We start from the raw sequence: 21,752 nt of genomic DNA, 5'->3' as shown, positions 1-21,752 counted from the left end.
GCAGAAAATTCAGAATTCTGAAGTGCAAAGAAACTTGGGAGTTCTAGTCCAGGATTCTCTCATGGTAAGCTTGCAGGTTGAGTCAGCGGTTAGGAAGGCAAATGCAATGATGGCATTATTTTGAAAGGGAAAATGTGAGGTTATGGTGCAAGAATAGAGGCATGGACTATTTTCTAAATGGGCAGAAAATTCAGAATTCTGAAGTGCAAAGAAACTTGGGAGTTCTAGTCCAGGATTCTCTCATGGTAAGCTTGCAGGTTGAGTCAGCGGTTAGGAAGGCAAATGCAATGATGGCATTTATTTTGAGAGGAGTCGAATATAAAAGCAGGAATGTACTTCTGACGCTCTGTAAGGTTCTTGGTCAGGCAACATTTGGAGTATTGTGCAGTTTTGGGCCCCATATCTCAGGAAGGATGTACTAGCCCTGGAGTGTGTTCAGAGGTTGGTTCATGAATGGTCTCAGGAATGAAAAACTTCACATTTGAGGAATGCTTGAGGACTCTGAGTTTATACTTGAGAGAGTTTAGAAAGATTTGATCTAATTGAAACATGCAGAATACTGAATGGCCTGAACAGAATAGATGTTGGTAAGTTGTTTCCGTTAGTAAGGAAGACCTTTTAGAATGGAGATAAGGAGAACTTTCTTCAGCCACAGAATGGTGCATCTGTGGAATTCATTGCGACAGAAGGCTGTGGAGGCTAGGTCATTGAGTGTATTTAAGACTGAGATAGATAGGTTCTCCAGTATCAAGGGGATCAAGGGTTATGGGGAGAAAGCGGGAGAATGGGATTGAGAAACTTATTAGCCATGATTGAATGGCAGCACAGACTCGATGGGCTGAATGGCCTAATTTCTGCTCCTACGAATTATGGTCTGATGATCTAAATGGGTCAATTTAAGGTTGGCAAACAGTAACTGATGGACTACCATAGGGACCTGTGCTGGGACCTCAACAATTTGCAATCTATGTTGTTGGTTTGGATGGAGGCACTGAATGAACTGTAGTAAATTTGCTGACAAACATTAGTAGGAGATTGTGTGGAGACCACATGGTCTGCAAAGGGATAAGGATAAGTTAAGTGAGTGGGCACACAGTTTGGCAGATGGAGTAGAGTGTGGGATAATGCAAGCTCGTCCACTTTGGCAGCAAAAACTAGAAAGCTAGAATATTATTTATTTGGAGAGAGTTGGTAGAATATTGCATTACAGAGGGATCTGAATGTACTTGTACATGAATGTCAAAAAACATTAGTATGCAGTTCCAAAAAATAATTGGGAAATAGAATGGTGACCTTCATTGCAAAGGGTATGGAGTGTAAAGGTAGATAAGACTTGCCACAACACCACAGGGCATTAGTGAGACCATACTAGTGTACTGTGTACAAGTTTAGTCTCCTACCTAAGAAGAGATTTGCTTTAATTAGAAGTAATTCAGAGGATGTTCACTGGGCTAATTCCTGGGATGAAGAAGCTGTCTTATGAAGAAAGACCCAACATGTTTGTCTATACCAACTAGAGTTTAGCAGAATGACAGACGATTTTATTAAAACATACAGACACTCAGGCGATGGGCATAATTGAGTCCCAGAGGCCCAGAATCGAATGAGGGTGGGATGGAATCATGGTGAGGAGGTCATTAGCTATGGCAGAGGGACAGGTGGTCAGCTGGGGTGACCAGAAATGGCAGGTGAATTTCAGGTCCTTCATGATTATGCTTTGTGAAAACAAAGGACTCCTGTCACAAACAAACAGCTTGCTTTTCTGGCTTCCTGCATGTTGAATCCCAACCTCCTTTGGTTCAATACCAGACGACATGAAATGAGATGATGGGTTTTCATTGCCCACTGAAAAACCTTACTTGGCATTGAGATGGGAAGACCATCCCTGAACCATCCTCTCCTGGATTTAATCATGGAAGAGGCAAGACGGCATCAAGATTCCCACTGCTTCTAACCCAAATAACTCAGGTCTACGTGCAAATACACTTCAGGAGAGAGCATTAAATTCTGCCTAATGTTTATCCTGTGGGAGAATCTAGAACCAGGGGCACAGTTTTAAAAGCAATGGGTTTCTCATTTAAGACAAAGTTGAGGATTGAAGTTCTTCTGTCAGATTGTCATTAGTCTTTGGAATTCCCTTACCCTAGAGCAGAGGAGGCTGAGTCATTGAATATATTTGAGCTGAATTCGTCAGATTTTTGATTGAAAAGAGAGTTTAGGTTGATGGGGACTGGCAATCAGAGAAGCCATGATCTTATTGAGTGGTAGAAATTCAATGGTGGGTAAGTTGCTATAAATGATTTTGAAAGTTAGTATTTATATGCATTTGGGAGGCAAGGAATGATTAAGGACAGTCAGCATCATTTTGTGTGAGGGAAATCCTGTCTTAAATTTGATTTGAGTTTTTTGAGGAAGCAATCAAGAAGATTGATGAGGGCAAAGTGGTAGACATTGTTTACATGGATGTTAGTGAAGCCTTGGACAAGGTTCTGCATGGTAGACTAATTTGTTAAAGTTAGATCACATGGAATTCAGCATGAGTTTTGAAATTAGATAAAAAATTGGCAACAGCAGGAGACAGTGTGTGATGGTGGATGGTTGTTTTTCTGACTGGAGGACTGTGACCAGAGGTTTTCCACAGGGATTGGTGCTGGGTTCATTTTTGTTTGTCATTTATATAAATGATTTAGGTGAGAATATAGAAAGCATGGTTACTAGGTTTGCGGATGACACCAAGATTGTGATATAGTGGACAGTGAAGAAGATTATCCAAGAGTACAAACAGATCTTGATCTTGGTCAATGAGCTGAGGAGAGCCAGATGGAGTTTAATTTGGATAAATACAAGGTATTGCACTTTGGTAAAACATACAAAAGAAAGACTTATTCAATTAAAAGTAGGGTCTTGGGTAGTCTTAGAGTCTTACAGCATGGAAACAGACTCTTCAGTCCAACTAGTCCCTGCCGAACATAATCCCAACTAAGCTAGTCCAACCTGCCTGTTCCTGGCCCATATCCCTCCAAACCTTTCCTATTCATGTACTTATCCAAAGGGTTGTAGAACAGAGAGACTGAGGTGTTCAGGTACATAATTCTTTGAAGTTTGCATCTCATGTAGGTGGGGTGGTTAAGTAGGTATTTAGCATGCTTGCCTTAATTTCTCAAACCTTTTATTATAGGACATTATGTTAAGGTTGTACAGGACATTGGTGAAGCCTGTTCTTGAGTACTGTGTCCAGTTCTAGTCCTCCGGTTATAGGAAAGATATTATTAAGTTAGAGAGGGTTTCAGAAGAAATTTACCAGTTGCTGGGACTGGAGGATTTGAGTTACAAGGAGAGGCTGTATAGGCTGGAACGTTTTTCACTGCAGCGTGGGAAGTTGAGAGGTGACCCTATAGAGGTTTATAAAACCATGAAGGTTATAGCTAAGTTGAATGGCAGGTGTCTTCTCGCTAAGGTGGGGGATTTCAAGACTGGGGGACTATTTCTAAGGTGAAAGGAAAAAGATTTAAATAAGACATGAGGTGCAATTTTCTTTTACACAAAGATTGGTTCATATGTGGAATGAACTTCTCGAGGAAGCAGTGCATGTGAGCACAGTTACAATGTTTAAAAGGCATTTAGATAAGTACATGAATAAGAAGTGTTTGGAGGAATATGGGCCAAGTGCAGGCAGGTGGGACTAGTTTAGTTTGGGAACATGGTCAGCATGGAATGGTTGGACCTAAGGGTCTGTTTCCGTGTTGTATGACTATAATTCTATAGCAGGCTCAAAGGTATGATTTGAATACTCCTGCTCCTATATCTTATGTTCATAACTGGCAGAACATAGAACCTTACAATGCAGTACAGGCCCTACGGCCCTCGATGTTGAGCTGACCTGTGAAACCAATCTAAAGCCCATCTAACCTACACTATTCCATTCGCATCCATATGCCTATCCAATGATCATTTAAATGCTCTTAAAGTTGGCGAATCTACTACTGTTGTAGGCAGTGTGTTCTACTCCCCTCCTACTCTCTAAGTAAACAAACAACCTGTGACATCAGTCCTATATCAATCACCCCTCAATTTAAAGTTATGTCCCCTCATGCTAGCCATTGCCATCTGAGGAAAAAGGCTCTAACTGTCCACCCTATCTAACCCTCTGATGATCTTATACGTCTCATTTAGGTCACCTCTCAACCTTCTTCTTTCTAATGAAAACAGCCTCAAGTCCCTCAGCCTTTCCTCGTATGACCTTCCCTCCATACCAGGCAACATCCTAGTGAATCTACTCTGAGCCCATTCCAAAGCTTCCACGTCCTTCCTATAATGCAGTGACCAAAACTGTACATAATACTCCAAATATGGCCGCACCAGTGTTTTGTACAGCTGCAGCATGATCTCATGGCTCCAAAACTCAATCTTTCTACCAGTAAAAGCTAACACACCGTATGTCTTCTTAACAACCTTATCAATCTGGGTGGAAACTTTCAAGGCTCTATATATCTGGACTGAGATCTCTCTGTTCATCTACATTACCAAGAATCGTACCATTAGCCCAGTACTCTGTAAGCCTGTTACTCCTTCCAAAGTGAATCACTTCACACTTTTTCGCAATAAACTCCATTTGCCACCTCTCAGCCCAGCTCTGCAGCTTTTCTATGTCTCTCTGTAACCCCGAACATCCTTTGTCACTATCCATAACTCTACTGATCTTAGTGTCATCCGCAAATTTACTAACCTATCCTTCTATGCCCTCATCCAGGTCATTTATAAAAATGACAAACAACAGTGGACCCAAAACAGATCCTTGCGGTACCCCACTAATAACTGAACTCCAGGATGAATATTACCCATCAACCACCACTAGTACAACAGTCATCACAAAATTGTTTCAACCCATTTACTGATCTTCAAAAATATTGTTTCAATTAACTTTGTTTCAGTTAAAACGCCGGTGTGTTGTACCCATGAAAGAAAAATGACCTTTAACACTGAGTAAATATCCCAAATAGTGAAATAACTGCTACTTAAAAACATAAGAATTTGGAGAAGGAGTAGGCTATTGAGCCTGGACCAAACGCTCACTGTAAGCCTTTCAATCAATGAATTATCTGGTCAGTACATAGGTCTCCCCACCTCTACCAAGTGCAGATACAGCAAGACTACAAATGACACCTAATCAAGATATTGTTAGTGCTCTGATTTACTACTTTTGTTACTACAAATAAGGCCTGTTTGAAATGTGTAGCACTAAAAGATTATTTTTACCTTTGTAAGAGAGGGGTTTCCCCACTTCATTAGCTTTTCACAGATTGGAAATGCTTGGTAAAAGTTCTGCCACATTATCAAGAACTGATTGATAAAGGATCTGGGTTGTTGTGATTCTGATTATTTCAACCATTTATACAGTTTCTTATGTCTTCTGTAGGAAAGTTACCTTTCCTACAAAATTTTGTAGAACTGACATTTTTAAGACATATAACAGTGTGTACAAAAAAGAAAGATTGTTAGTTACAGAAGAAATACATGTGAAATATAACATCTCTGATATCACAGAAAAACCTAAAGAACTGCAGACGCTGCAAATCTGAAACACAAACAGAAATTGCTAAAAACAACTCAGTGGATCTGGCATCTGACAGCACACTATCAGACTTGCTGAGTATTTCCAGCAATTTTGATTTGTATTTCAGACATCACACTGACAGTGAACTACATGAGTACCAACTTTGTACCTTTTTTGATTCATTGGTGCAATCTGATTCCACTCATTTTTGCAAGGATTGTAGCAATGTGCAGCCGAGATCTCTTGACTAGTCATTCTATATCCGCCAATGATGAAAAGGTAATTGTTCAGGACTACAGAACCGTAGCCTCTCACATTCACCATGTCCGGAGGGAGGCTGTTCGCCAGGGGTAGCCATCTCTGTCCAACCTCATCATATCTCAGCATTGACCAGGCCTCATCAAGAGACTGGTCCAAGGAGGTGCTAAAGAAATCCCCCACTGCCACCAAGACAGCTGTGCCTTTAAGGCGCATCTCCCTGACTTGTTGACGCAAAGTGTTGGGCAGATGCCTAAATTCCTGCCTCCTCAGCATTGGGTGGTAGTGACATACCATGAACCTGAGACAGGCATTTCTCAGATCAGTGATTCCATAAATTTCAGAAAGTTTATATAACTCCACGCAGTTATCCACCTTAACCTCAGAGAGGAGCAGCTTCAAGATGGAAGACACCTGGAGAAAAGACGCTGTTTCCACTAAATCTTCCAAGGTCTCGTTGTCAAAATGTACTTTGGAAGTATTGATGAATTCAATGACTAACTCCAGACCATGAGCACTCAAGCCCTGCAGCTGCACCGAGCCCTCTTCGGATTCCTTCATTCCAGAGTTATAGAGGGCTTTGAAATAATCGCTTTCCTCAATTAACTTACTCTTGCTGACATTGTACGTCTTACCGTCGATTATGATAGCTATGATTTCTTCAGAGGACATCGTATCAGCGGATGAGGACTGAATGAATGCCCGTCTGTGCAACTGTTTTCTTTTGGCGGGCAGTTTCAGCTTTTATTTATATTTATTCGAATCTGCACGTGGGCCTACATCAGACAAAGCATCCGTTTCAGTTGATTTACTAACATTGCTGTGTCCTGTGTAATTTAACAGCAGGATCTTGTTGCACACAGTGCTTACAATCAATCTCTAAATGCTTACTCGGCTCCCTTGCACATTCGAATGAAGTTTCAGAGCCTGCTCGCTTGTTTCTTTAATCTCGTTTCCTTGTCATTTTTTGTATCGTCACTTCTTGTTCCGTTTCCATCAGCCAATCTCCGACTGTAAAAGGCAACAACCAACACATTCTGCTCCTCTCGTATCTTACCTTTAAAAGGCAGTCAACCCGTTCTGACTGTTCCTGCACGAGTTACATGTATTATCTGTGAAAGTCTATCAACGGTGTATTCAAAACCAAAAAGAGTAATATATTATTGTTCGGATTGTTTTACAAATTATGATGCAATGGGATTTTTAAACAGTCGACCAACTTACAAAATAAAAATCAAACTGTTTTAAAGATAAATAATTAGTTATCTAAACTTCATTTGAATAAAAAAAAACTCAGCATGTACCTAGAGACAACAGGAATCCTGAGCATCAGATTATAATTTTGCAGTATTAGGATAGAATTTTTGTCGGTCAGATTACATTGAGTACTGCATTCAGTACTGGCCACCGTGCACAAAGAAAACATGCCAAGTTTTTAAAAGAGTATAAAGCTAGTCCAATAGTCCAATTGTTTAAGAGAACAGAGTCAGGAAGAACATTTTTAAAAAGATAAATCACAATACTTAGTAATAAAGGAGGTAAGTGAGCCTTTCACCTCTCAAGACATTTTCATAAATAATGGTAAGATTTGACGTGTAATCATGGTAATGAGGCAAATTATAGAGCGCAAGGTTCCACAAATAATTGTTATTTGGTGCTGACCGTTGAGGGATAATATTTGGCTACAGAATCTTTTACATCCACTTCAACAAGCAGACAGGACCCTCGTTTCATGCCTCAGCTGAAATATGACACATCATTGCTACATCAAAGGTCAGCTGGAAGGACATATTAAGTGGTGGAGTTGATAAAAAGAATATTTATATAGGTCTGCAGACAACAGAGGTTCTTAAAAACACAGGAAGGATACAAAAGCAAAATATTGCAGATATTGGAATTACTAAATAAAAAACAGGAAATGCCGGAGCGAGAAACAGTCAAGTTTCAGTTCAATTACCTTTTATCTCTGTACATTAAATGGAACAGGAACGTGTCTTCCATTTAATAAGATCATAGCTGACCCTCAACTACAAATCCTCTTTGCCAGTTCCTACTTCCTTTTAGATCTCTAGTATTCAGAGTACTTTGGTTTTATTCCTATATAACTTGATTATCTTAGAGTACAAAGACCTGTCAATCTGATGAATGAACATCTACTGCTGTCTGGTTCAGAGAATTCTAAATATCCTTTGCAGTGAAATTCTTTTTACCTCATGGTTCTGGAATTTCCACCTAGGTAAAGCAACTTATTAACATGTATCTACCTTGTCAAGTCCTCTCCACAATCATATATGAATAATATCACCTCAATCTTCTATATACCCAAGAGTGTAGACACACTCTACTCAATAGCTCCTCCTAGGACAGTCCTCCCAGTCAGATAACAAACCAGTGAACCATTGCTACAAACCTTCTCAAGCAAGTATATTCCTCCAAAGGTGTGGAATGACCAAAGTTATTCCCAACAATATGCAATGCAGTCTCAAAAAAGCTCTGTGTAATTCAATCAAGATTTTCTTAAACAAAATATGCAATGCCCTTATGATAGAGTTTAACTTCTCAGCTAGTTCCTGCAACTGCACATAAACTTTCTATTTTTCTTGGACATAGAAAACAAATCTCTTTGAACATCAACATTTAAAAGTTTTTTTCACATTTAAAAAAAAATAACGATTGTATTTTTCTTACCAAAATGAATAAACTCACATTTCTATACATTATAATCCATCTTTTACCTTTCCGCCCATTCACCTAACCTATTCATATTCCTTTGCACATTCATATGGCAGCCTCATAGCTTGCTTTCTCATATAGTGCAGTATCATTAGCAATTCTGATACATTAGATTTGGTCCTTTCATGCAAGTCATTGTTTTATATATAGCAATAATTGAGGTCCTGCACTGATCCTTCTGGCACTCCACTAGTTAAAGATGGCCAACACCAAAATGATCTACTTATTCCTATTCTTTGTTTTCTGTCATTTAAGTTCATTCTATTCCATTTTGCTCTCCCCAGTGAGCCCTTATCTTGTGCAATAATCTTGCATGTGCATCAATAAAAGCTTTTTGAAAATCAAAAGACACCATTTGATTTCCTATTGTATTCTGTTACTGGTTGAGGCCAAAGACATAGCTTCAGTCTTTCTGATATTAAATCAAAAGAAATTACGTTGTTAGAAAGGTAAAATATTTAACTTTTTTTTGTTATAGGCATGACTGATCTCCTCAATTGGTTATTGTACATGAAACATCTACCATCTTAAAATGAACTTTCATGTAATTTCATAGCTTTTTTAAATTTTGCTGCATTTGGTGTGCTGTATTCAAGTTCAAAGAACAAATTCAAGGTAACATGATACATTATTTAAGAAAGGTAATAAGGAAAAGCCAGAGCACTATAGACTGGTGAGCCTGACATCAGTGGTGCAAGTCATTGGAGGGGTTTCTCAGGGACAGAATTTACATTTGGAAAGGCAAGGCCTGGTTAGAGATAGTCAACATGGCTTTGTGCTTGGGAAACCATATCTCACTAACTTGAATTTTTTTTTTAAGAAGTGACAAAGAGGATGAAAGCAGAATGGTGAACTTGTCTATATGGACTTCAGTAAGAGTATTCAACAAGGTTCTGCAAGGTAGACTAGTTAACAAGGTTCGATCACACGGGATACAGGGAGAACATAGTCAGTTGGATACAAAATAGGCTTAAAGGTAGGAGAGAGAGGGTGGTGGTGTGGTGTTGCTTTTCGGACTGGAGGCCTGTGACCTGTGGTATGCCACGGGAATCAGTGCTGGGTCCACTGCTTTTGTTATTTATATCATTGATTTGGACGTGTACGTAGGAGATATGGTTAGTAAATTTGTAGATGACACCAAAATTAGTGCTGTAGTGGACAGCAAAGAAGGTTACCTCAGAGTACAACAGAACTTTGATCAGATGGGCTAAACAGCCAAGGAGTTGCAGATGGAGTTTCATGTAGATAAATGTGAGGTGCTGCATTTTGGTAAGGCAAATCAGGGCAGGTCTTGTACACTTAATGGTAAGGTCCTGAGGAGTGTTGCTGAACAAAAAGACCTTGGAGTGCAGGTTCATAGTTCCTTAAAGTGGAGTTGCAGGTAGACAGGGTGGTGAAGAAGGCGTTTGTTACACTTGCCTTTATTGGTCAATGCATTGAGTATAGGAGTTGGGAGGTCATGTTGTAGCTGTACAGGACATTGGTTAGGCCATTTTTTTGGAATATTACATTCAATTCTAGTGTCCTAGGAAGAATGCTGTTAATTTGAAAGGGTTCAGAAAAGATTTATAAGGATGTTGTCAGTGTTGGAAGGTTTGGGCTATCTAATTAAGGCTTTTTTGAAGAGCTCAGAATTGGATGATAATACCCTCATAGATCACAACCACAGAAGGAAGCTATCCGGTCCATTATGGCATGTGTCAACTATTTGAAAGATTGTGTCAACTATGTGAAAGATTTATCAAGTTAGTCATGATCCCCCTTTGCCCCATGCCTGGGAATGTTTTCACAAATGTACATTCAGTTTCCTTCTTCTGCCACCATTCCGTCTGGCAATGCATTCCAGGTCAGATTTAAGAGAATCTTTTAGGGGATAAGGCTAAACTTTTTTGCCAAAACTGAGAATGCTCTTCTCAGAGAAGAGAGGTTGGGACAAAATATGAGTGATGTTCAAAATTATGAGGGCTGCTGTCACAACCGGTAGAGGGAAACTGTTCTCAATGGCAAAAAGGTTGAGAACCAGCAGGAATTGATATAAGAGAACTAGTGGGATCCTAAGGAAATAAATTATTTATTTAGCAAAATGGTGAGGTCTGTAAAGTACGTGCAAATATGGTGGAGACAGATTCAGTCATGGCTTTCAAAAAGGAATTGAAGAAGCACCCAAAGAGAAAATGCATTTCTGGTCTATGACAACATTAATGATTCTCTTCATCTCCTTTCAAGATAGTTTAATTTCCAATTGTTCATCTGATAAAGTAAATCTGATAAAGTGTTAAATAAGTAGGCATCCATTGAGATTAAGAGTCAAATTTCATGTTGTAAATAGGTTACTTTAACAAAATGTGAAAACCCCAGGAAATTCCTATCTCAGATTTTCTTGTTAATTAATGAGAGCTAATTTAAATACCATGACTGAATAATTAGAAATTAGATGTGAGAACTTTATTATGAAATGTATTTTAACCCTGATTGGGATATGCCCCAGTTAAAAGAGGCTAAGAGGTGATATAGTGTGAAGTTGCTTTCTGGATCTTTAATTACCTAATGTTTTATTCACCCTGAATAGACCCAGTACAGTTAAAAGGGATCAAATAACAAATTACAAACTTGAGCAGAAATTTAAATGAAGTGTAAAAGCAGAATGTAAATATGAAACCAAAAGATTACACCTTGATAGGATTCAAACATCCAAGTGAAGAGATAGAAAAATAATAGTATCTTGAAATCATTCAAAATAGCTGAATTCCAATTTTGTTTTGCTTTGACCAGGTACTAGCATTGAAATATTGACATGCTGATCAGGTCTGAGAATGGATAAAGCTAGTGACTTCAGGAATTATGAGATACTTAACGGGCCTAAGTGAATGGATGAGTATCAGACAATATTTTGTAAGTGGGCAGCTCAAATAACAGAGCAATGATTGGTTAAATCATTATCCACGACCTTTGTTGGTTAACAAGAATGTAAGAAAAATCGCCCTATGAACTTAAGGTTTAGAGGCATTTGGCCAAGGTTTGGGAATCTTCTGCTGATGCGCCCTCACTGAAGGACAGACCGAGGCGGGATCACACATGTACTAGTGCTGGGCCAACGATTCCACCCAGGACACAACTGCTATCCAAACATTAGCATGTCCCAAGTCCTGCTTGTACTGAATAAAATATCACCATTTGGGAAATTGCTTAGGGGTCTGAGATTTGTGACAGAATCTGATGAAGCCAATCTCGATGTCAGGAGCAACTTAGAGTCAGAGTCATAGTGGTGCAGCACAGGAAAAGCCCCTTTGGTCCATCAAGTTTGTACCTATCAAAAAACAACCATTCAGCTATCTAATCCCATTCAGTTACATATTGGTAACTGAATGCTATTCTGCTGCTGATGATTGCCCACAGTGCCACAGGGCTGCCCAATTTTGAGTGGCTAAGTCTATTCAAAGTTTGACCCATTTTGCACAGTGGTAGTGCTTTACAATATGATGGATGGTATCTTCAATGTCAGATGGGACTTTTTCTCCAAAATACTGCGCAGTGGTCAGTCTTAACATCACTGTCTTAGAAGGATGCATCTGTGACAGGAAGATTGGTAAGGACAAAGTCAAGTAAATTTTTCCCTCCTGTTATTCCCCTCAGTTCAACTCAGTCTAGCAGCTATGCCTTTTAGGATTTGGTCTGCTTAGTCAGCAGTGGTTCTACCAAAGTGCTGTTGGTAACTGATGTTGAAACCTTCCATCAAGAAATCATTGTGTCCTAACCACCCTTTGTGCTTTATCTAGCATGTGTTCAGCATGGAGTATTGATTCAACATCAGCTGAGGGGGTGGGATAAATAGGTGGTAGTCAGCAGGAGGTTCCAGCATGGATCTCATTACCCGTGTTTGACCTGATACCATGAGATTTCATGGGCTCAACTCCATCCCAATGTTACACCATAGTGCTCTCATCTCTCATACGCCTGTCCTGAAATAAAGAACATACCCAGGATTAGTGATGATGGGTCATGAGACAGTTATATGATTCATGAATATGACAAAAAAAAGAAATTGAAGGAGGCAGAGAAAATCTAAGTGGCATTTGTGCAAATTAAGAAAACACAAGGTTAAATGCTAAGAAGTAATTTTACAGAGACAGGTGGCATGGTAGCACAATGGTTAGCACAGCTGTTTTACAGCACCGGGGCGCAGGTTATATTCCGCCTTCAGGTGACTGTCTGTGTGAAGTTTGCACATTCTCCCCATGTCTGTGTAGGTTTCCTCTAGGCACACCAGCCCCAGCACAAAGATGTACAGGTTAGGTGGATTGGCCATGCTAAATTGCCCATAGTGTCCAAGGATGTGCAGGCTTGATGGATTAGCCATGGGAAATGCAGGGTTACAGAGATAACAGTAGGGATTGGGTCTGAGTAGGATGCTCTTCAGAGAGTCAGTGTGGACTCACTGAGCCAAATGGCCTACTTCCATCCTGTAGGGAGTCAATGAGACATTGATAATGGAATGGATTGCCATACATTAAAAATGGATTCAGTACTGGTCTTCAAAAGGAAGTTGTATGATTTCAAATAAATGTAAAATATCTTAAGTTATCTTATGAGTAAAAAACAATACCCCCAAATTCTGAAATAATAGAACATACCTGAGACTAAAGTCAAGTGCTGAAGATTGGTTGATTGCCTTTTTGAGATAAGTTCAGAAAGAAATGTATTTTAAAATACTTCCTGGATTAACCCAAGTCTTTTGTTTGTTTTTGATGGCTCTTGGTTTTGGTGCTTTGAAAAGTAGGTTGCTGATGCACACAAGTTGTAACGTGGACAACCCGTTGGCCTTTTTCACTCTGCCTCATTTGCAAACATCCTTCTCATTCATGAATCTGCATTTGACCTCCACCCAGAATAATGGGATTAGAGTCTTGTCTGTCTCTGCTGATTGTTATTATTTGAAATTAGCTTGCATCATTGACTAGTTGAGTGTGGATATTAATTTATTGAAAAGATCCCCAATTTGGCACAAAATTGTGATTGTACTTGAAAAGTAACAAAGTTTGCCAGTGGGGATACCTGAGCAGACACAATGGCAATAAAACATACTGTGCCAAGATTAGAGTTAATATACAACTAGCATTAAATAACCTGGCAGCATTTGTTATTGACAGGGGTCCTACATGTGGATAGTGATCTTTCCCTAGGACATCTCTTATCTGAAGATGATTAAACACCATAAAATGACAGAAATAATGTTGAGTTCTCTGCATAAACTTTTCAATTGTCTTTTCTGAATTAAGTAAGACACAATACATTCATTCAGATACTGTGACAGTATCTGAATTCAACTCAAACAACTGAGTTCATATACCACATAATTCAGTCGTGTTCTGAGATACAAATAGAAAATGCTGGAAATATTCAATAGATGTGGCTGAATCGGGAGAAGGAAGATGGTTTACTTTTGAGGTCTGAGGTTTAATTATAATGTGCTTCCCCATTTACAAGATAGTAAACTAATCATAATTTATATCATACACTGAACTTAGTTGCTGTAGATTACCTGGTAAATAAAGTTTATACAAAGGGATAAAAGCAAGATTATTTAGTTATGCAGCTCTAAATCAAGTCAATGTAAGAGGGTGCTTTATTGCCAACCCATATTTGTGTAACTCAATTAGTGATCGGGCCTTCACTTTAAAAAGACACATCCCCTTGCAATAACAAACAGAATTACCAATTCACTTTGCCTTGCTTTATATGTGGTCCTGGCATTCTTCTTGGCCACACAGAAATCCTATCACTGCCTCAATTTATGAGTTAAATGAGCTATCTCAAAAGCAGCACTGTTTGTAAAACAAGGAACTTCTGTTTATATAGTACAATACGGAATTGTCACAAGAAACCTCGATTACGAAGATGAGAAGGTTGAGCTGGTGAAATGTTACCCTTTGCAACAACTGAAATGCACATTCGGTGTCAAAAATGTGCTGATGTCTCTATTTAGAATTAAACTACATCATGGAAAACTTAAGCTTGTCCTTGAGAACAATGTTTTCTTTCAACTTTGCCAAGTGTGGACGAATTGTTTTCCTTGATGATGAATGTTACGCTATTCTCGGTCGACTTTCTTTCTCCCAACAATGAGATCTCACAGTACTGTGGGTGTATTCATGGTTTAGGGAGTGGGGGAAATATTTCCTTGTGATTATCCTCGTGGGGAGTAATTAAATATTCTGTGTTTGGCATGTCTCTGATTTAAAAAAAAACTCACTAAAATTTATCTGACTTAAAACAATATGCTTGCTCTGTTATACAAAATTTAATTTTCGAATTTTATATTTCATGTCAGTAAATAATACAACCTAATGGAGGAAAATGTCCACTACAAGCTCACACCTGAAATAACAAGAGGATTTCTAGTCGCTGGTCCACGGAAGGTGTCAAGAGTTACTTCAGCAAGGTTCATGTTGAAACTTAGTAACCCTGACGGACGCCAGTATAAAGGATCGGGAGGCTGACAGAGAGATTCGGCTGTCATTCGTGAAAATCCGAATGACCATTTCTTTCCCTGTTTGATCTACGGCGCGAGTGTACTTGTTCTTACAAAAACATTTACACACACTTGTAACATTTAGATTCATTATCACCTTAGTTATGACTGTTAAAATACAATTAAGCCCTGTACGATGTCAAACTCTTACAAAATTCTCCAATTTACTTTCCATTAACTCGACTTTGTATGAATTCTAGACAGGGACAGAAAATTGTTTGAACGATCAGAAACTCACCTGCCGATAATGGGGTTATAAATAAAAAACTCCTATCCAAAATGTCAGGACGCAGCCACTTCCACCTTCCCTATTGTCATTAAAAATCTTGAAGCAATGCCAAAGTGGACATGGTCGATACTGGCACCGGAGCAATACCTCGCCTTAATAAGCATCTTGTTGCAAGAGCGCGGACATTGAAGGTCGGTCGCCCCCACCAGATCTGAAACTATGATTCTCACCTTGTCCTTGCTGATGTTCTTTCCTATTTTCCAGAAATCAGCTTCTCGGTGTTCGCCTACAGTATTTTATAGAAACTGCTGGATGCATCGTCTTCCTGGGGTACTTATAGACGTGCCTCTGTCCAGGAGCAGAGGCGCCCATTTGGTCAATGATTACAATGCGAAGACAGCTTGGCAGTGCATCAGGACTTGCTGTCTAAGACAGAATGGTGAGTTTTCACAGTCTCCAATCTGCCCTCAGAACGGCAGGCGGTCGGAATTTGCAGTAAATTACACCAGGATCATTTTTCACGATTAATTAATCACCCAAATTCAATTTAACTATATTCACTATGAATAACACAATTGTTACTTGTCGCCTGTAATCACTCAACGTGCATTGGAGGCAAATGACTGAACTGGGGATACAGAAAAAAATCGAATCATTTTCGAGATAAGCCGGTTATTATTAAGGTCTCAAATGACTAACCCACTGACATAAAAAAACACTGATCACAACGACGATTAATATTGGCCTCCCTAACGAGCTTTCGCCGCTCAATCAAAACAACGCCCCAGCTGTAACATTTTAATTGCAGGAGGTTTGATTTTTTTTAAGCAAACCGTTTCGATTCCACCTTTAAGGATTCCTAAAGCTAATATAAAACGAGGCTGGAATTTGCATTGAAAAACAGATTTGACTAAAAGAATTAAGAGCATTGTTGATCGATAAAACTGACATTTTGACTGAAGCTTAAATTTCATGAAACTGAACCTTGTTCCCATTCAATACAATGATGGTTGTGTTCCTGCAGTCCAGCCCAACCCAGGTGTTGCTACGACCTTCCTGCTGCACGCTAGATGCCACTCTACATTCTTTCATTCAACTAGTAACAATAACTGTGCTGCTTATTGCTTCTGCACAACATGGTCCTAAAGCTCGTATGTACTTTGTATTCCTCCTCTGCAGATATGCACCGCTCGTTCTGCATTCTCCAATTCAGATAATGTAGTCTTCTGCTCGGCAAAAGAATGCTTCGAGTCTCCCTGTATATGTCTAATCAATGGGTATGAGACCTTGTATGGGACCCTCCCTCTTCGCCCCTCCCCCCCCCCCCCCCCAACTCTGAGACACCATATTTGAATAACTTTTCGAGCTAATTCGTCTTTGCTTTCCATTTATTGTTACAGATACTTGTAATGTAGCCGTTTTCAAATTTATTCAAGATCAGAGCCGTTCCAACTGTTTTCACCTCAACTGCCCAAGTCAGGAGAGCTGCATAATGAGAAGGAAGATTGATTTTATACTCTTTAATGTGAGAAAAGGTAAACACACCACGTCATGACATTCAAAAGCGAATGAATTAATGATATTCATGCAATTATTTTTGTTATTGCAAGTGTTTAATTTTGACCTGAAAACCAGTAATGAAGCAGTTATTTCAGCGTAATCTAGCTGCAAATCGCCATCATTCATACTTCAACAAACATATCCCGAAATAGATTTGCTATCAGTTGATCTCACTGCTGTTCGTGGGATATGGCGGTGTAAACTATCAACATAAGTGCGGCTTTATTTCAGAGTAATTCACTCAGCAATGTGCTTTGAAGAGGTTCTAGAATGTAAGTGATGCTGGATAAATTCAAATTCCTACTTCAGCGAGTGAAGCATTGGTAAGATTTTAACAGTAGAAAACGGATGGTATATTTTTCACTGTCAGTTTTAAACTGGTAGTTAAATTTTGATGTTTTGTTTCAATTTCGTGGCCTCAACTTTTTACCTAATTCGTCCGCAGGAGAGGATCCAGATTTACTCATTTTTGGAAATCGGAGTAAAAGCAGAGAGCCAACCAACACGTCAAGATTTAATAATTCAGAATATCTGGGTTTGGACAAACAACGCCACTACAACAGGTACGTTTCCCTTCTCTCACAAGCCACTCTTCCCACTTACAACTGGTACAAGTCTGTGTCACTTCCACCACAGACACCTCTTCCTTCCATTTTCAACCTAGTGTCCAGCAACGATTCTGCAAATATTACCAATGGTGCAAATAGCAGCCGAACCTACTCGCCTGCGCCGTCGGAGGCTCCAGCCTTAATTGAAGGCGACGTGGCCGTTAGCATCACGAGGCAAAGCATGGCCCGGCTCTCTCACTTCCCAGCTGCCGACTACTACACCGAAGGATTTGCCGACGTTACACCGACTTCCAACATCCTCCCTCTGAACCAGGGGAACACCACGAAAGGGACCTCTGACAAGAACCAGACCATTGCTAACACCACGACTCCTTCACGATTGCAGCTGGGCCCAAAGATTTTGTTGACTCCCTTGTCGATGATCTCAGTAATCACATTAACCTGTTTTTGTACTCTCCTATGGATAGCAGCACGGTGCCGGAAAAACAGGGGTCACTATGAAACTCTTCAGCCAGGTGACGCGGGATAGAAAACACATGTACAATGAACACACGGCTAGAGTCAGCTTATACGAAATGGCTTGAATTAATAATTATAATAGATCACTTTATAGCATGATCATTAATTTGTCCTAAAACTGAAAGAGGGAACCCGTTTCAACCACTTAAACTGAGAATTGATACCCTTCCGTATGAACATTATACTCATCATGCAAATACTTTCTTCTATTTGAACTACACCGGCTGCTCGATTTCTTTTTATAATAAATCTAGGGTTTTAAACGGTTGGTACTGAGAAATATTAGCTTGTAGTTTCTTCATTAATCCGTACAAACAGTTATATCTCATACTGTGAAGTTGAATCCACAATGAATCTCACATCGGGTAGCCAGAATCTAATCACAGCTTTAAGGAACAAGTTAAAAGGAATACATTGTTGGACAGCTTTCTGCCCTTGGTTGCGAAGACGGTCATAGTCTTTACTAAAAGTACCAGTGGCCACTAGCGGCGAAACATTAATACTGCGCCAACCTTTGCTTTTTAAACAAATCTCATTTGTCTATTTTTCTCTTTTGCCGAGTGGTTTTAATGAAGGTTGTGATTACAGTTTTTCAGAAAATAAAATTGCTCACTTTTTCTTTGTAATTGAATGCCAGAAGTTTTTTTTTGTATTCCTGATATGCTCTACGTAACGTAAGAGTTTTGTAGAAAATGTTACAAATGTCTGTCCGTGTTCGTGTATACGTTGCTTATGCGTGGTTTAATGTACACAGAGTCATAGAGATGTACAGCACAGAAACAGACCCTGTCGGTCCAAACTGTCCATGCCAACCAGATATCCCAACCCAATCTACTCCCAACTGCCAGCACCTGGCCCATATCCCTCCAATCCCTTCCAATTCACATACCCATCCAGATATCTTTCAAATGTTGCAATCCTACTAGCCTCCACCACTTCCTCTGGCAGCTCATTTTATACATGTACCATCCTTTGCATGAAAAAGTTGCCCCTTAGGTCTCTTTTCTGTTTTTCCCCTCTCACCCTAAACCTATGCCCTCTAGTTCTGGACTCTCCAGGGAAGGGACTTTGTTTATTTATCCTATCCGTGCCCCTCATGATTTTATAAACCTCTACAAGGTCACCCCACAGCCTCTGACACTCCAGGGAAAACAGCCCCAGCCTATTCAACCTCTTCCTATAGCTCAAATCCTCCAACCCTGGCAACATCCTTGTAAATCTTTTCTGAACCCTTTCAAGTTTCACAACATCTTTCCGATAGGAGGGAATCCTGAATTGCACACAATATTCCAAAAGTGGCCTAACCAATGTCCTGTACAGCCGCAATATGACCTCCCAACTCCCAGAATCAATACTCTGACCAATAAAGGAAAGCATATCAAACGCCTTCTTCACTATCCTATCTACCTGTGACTCCACTTTCAAAGAGCTATGAACCTGCACTCCAAGGTCTCTTTGTTCAGCAACACTCCCTAGGACATTACCATTAAGTGTATAAGTCCTGTTAAGGTTTGCTTTCCCAAAATGCAGCACCTCGCACTAATCTAAATTAAACTCCATCTGCCACTCCTCAGCACATTAGCTCATCTAATCAAGATCCGATTATAATCTAAGGTAAATTTCGCAGTCCACTACACCTCCAATTTTGATGTCATCTGCAAACTTACTAACTGACCTCTTAAGCTCACATCCAAATCATTTATATAAATGACTAAAAGTAGTGGAATCAGCACCAATTACTGTGGCACTCCACTAGTCAGAAGTCACCAATCTGAAAAACAACCCTCCACCACCACCCTCTGTCTTCTACCTTTGAGCCAGTTCTGTATCCAAATGGCTAGTTCTCCCTGTATTCCATGAGCTCTAACCTTGCTAATCAGTCTCCCATGGGGAAACATGTCAAACGCCTTACTGAAGTCCATATCGATCACATCTACCACTCTTCCCTCATCAATCCTCTTTGTTACTTCCTCAGAAAACTTAGTCATGTTTCTGAGACATGATTTCCCATGCACAAAGCCATGTTGACTATCCCTAATCAGTCGTTACCTTTCCAAATACATGTATATGCCCTCCAAACAACTAGCCCACCACCGATGTCAGGCTCACTGGTCCATAGTTCCCTGGCTTGTTCTTACCCACCTTTCTTAAATAGTGGCACCATAATAGCCACCCTCCAGTCTTCTGGCACCTCACCTGTGACTATCGATGATACAAACATTTCAGTAAGAGGCCCAGCAATTACTTCCCTAGCTTCCCACAGAGTTCGAGGGCACACCTGATCAGGGCCTGAGGATTTATCCACTTTTATGCGGTTCATGAAATCCAGCACTTCCTCCTCTGTAATCTGGACATTTTTCAAGATGTCTCCCACAGAGTTCGAGGGCACACCTGATCAGGGCCTGAGGATTTATCCACTTTTATGCGGTTCATGAAATCCAGCACTTCCTCTGTAATCTGGACATTTTTCAAGATGTCACCATCTATTTCCCTACATTCTATATCTTCCATGTCCTTTTCCACAGTAAATACTGATGCAAAATACTTGTTTAGTATCTCCCCCATCTCCTGTGGCTCTATTCAAAGGCCATCTGATCTTTGCTGATCTTTGAGGGGCCCTATTCTCTCCCTAGTTACCCTTTTGTCCTTAATGTATTTGTAAAAACCCTTTGGAATCTCCTTAACTCTACTTGCCAAAGCTATCTCATGTCCCCTTTTTGCCCTCTTGAGTTCTCTCTAAAGTATACTCCTACTGCCTTATACTCTTCTAAGGATTCAGTTGATCTATCCTGTCTATATCTGAATATGCTTCCTTCTGTTTCTAAACTAAACCTTTAATTTCTTTAGTCATCCAGCATTCCCTATACCTACCAGCCTTACCTTTCACCCTAACAGGAATATACTGTCTCTGGACTCTTGTTATCTCATTTCTGAAGGCTTCCCATTTTCCAACCGTCCCTTTATCTGCGAACATCTGCCCCCAATCAGCTTTTGAAAGTTCTTGCCTAATACCGTCAAAATTAGCCTTTCTCCAATTTAGAACTTCAACTTTTAGATCTGGTCTGTCTTTTTCCATCATTATTTTAAAACTAATAGAATTAAGGTTGCTGGCCCCAAAGTGCTCACCCACTGACACCTCAATCACCAAGAGAAGGTCAAGTTTGCACCTTCTGTACTAGGTACATCTACATACTGAATCAGAAAATGTTCTTTTACACACTGAACAAATTCCTCTCCATCTAAATCCTTAACACTATGGCAGTCCCAGTCTATGTTTGGAAAGTTAAAATCCCCTACCATAACCACCATATTATTCTTACAGGTAACTGAGATCTCCTTACAAATTTGTTTCTCAATTTCCCTCTGACTATTTAGAGGTCTATAATACAATCCCAATGAGGTGATAATCCCTTTCTTATTTCTCAGTTCTACCCAAATAACTTCCCTGGATGTATTTCCAGGAATATCCTCCCTTGGTACAGCTGTAATGCTATCCCTTATAAAAAAAGCCGCTCCCCCTCCTCTCTTGCTTCCCTTTCTGTCCTTCCTGTAGCATTTGTATCTTGGAACATTAAGCTGCCAGTCCGGTCCATCCCTGAGCCATGTTTCTGTATTTGTTATGATTAGTGGGCGGCACGGTTGCACAGTGGTTAGCACTGCTGCCTCACAGCGCCTGAGACCCAGGTTCAATTCCCGCCTCAGGCGACTGACTGTGTGGAGTTTGCACATTCTCCCCGTGTCTGCGTGGGTTTCCTCCGGGTGCTCCGGTTTCCTCCCACAGTCCAAAAAAAATGTGCAGGT

General features: G+C 40.0%; 2 protein-coding genes across 7 annotated transcripts in view; one reads left to right on the top strand and one right to left on the bottom strand.

Moving 5' to 3' along the window:
• The window catches only part of klhl42 (kelch-like family, member 42), a 30,140-nt gene extending 14,531 nt beyond the window's left edge, over window positions 1-15,609 (bottom strand). The window contains exons 1-3 of one of the 4 annotated variants that reach the window (XM_043709489.1): window positions 15,534-15,609; window positions 12,417-12,504; window positions 5,724-6,823 (exon numbers count right to left, since the gene is read on the bottom strand). In XM_043709489.1, the coding sequence (XP_043565424.1) occupies window positions 5,724-6,484 (761 nt within the window). In that variant the 5' untranslated portion in view covers window positions 6,485-6,823; window positions 12,417-12,504; window positions 15,534-15,609. Of the gene's footprint in view, window positions 1-5,723; window positions 9,333-12,416; window positions 12,505-15,312; window positions 15,401-15,533 lie in introns of those variants that run through there. The other 3 variants (XM_043709488.1, XM_043709490.1, XM_043709487.1) reach the window with 3 other exon arrangements.
• The window catches only part of LOC122559656 (MANSC domain-containing protein 4-like), a 12,211-nt gene continuing 5,881 nt past the window's right edge, over window positions 15,423-21,752 (top strand). Inside the window, exons 1-5 of one of the 3 annotated variants that reach the window (XM_043709492.1) lie at window positions 15,423-15,494; window positions 15,568-15,742; window positions 16,704-16,838; window positions 17,309-17,426; window positions 17,528-18,577. In XM_043709492.1, coding sequence (XP_043565427.1) covers window positions 15,423-15,494; window positions 15,568-15,742; window positions 16,704-16,838; window positions 17,309-17,426; window positions 17,528-17,570 — 543 coding nt within the window. In that variant the 3' untranslated portion in view covers window positions 17,571-18,577. Of the gene's footprint in view, window positions 15,495-15,567; window positions 15,743-16,703; window positions 16,839-17,308; window positions 18,578-21,752 lie in introns of those variants that run through there. The other 2 variants (XM_043709494.1, XM_043709491.1) reach the window with 2 other exon arrangements.

Source organism: Chiloscyllium plagiosum, chromosome 19 (assembly GCF_004010195.1).
Source record: "Chiloscyllium plagiosum isolate BGI_BamShark_2017 chromosome 19, ASM401019v2, whole genome shotgun sequence".
NCBI classification, from domain to species: domain Eukaryota; kingdom Metazoa; phylum Chordata; class Chondrichthyes; order Orectolobiformes; family Hemiscylliidae; genus Chiloscyllium; species Chiloscyllium plagiosum.
This window is presented reverse-complemented; position numbering and strand designations above follow the sequence as displayed.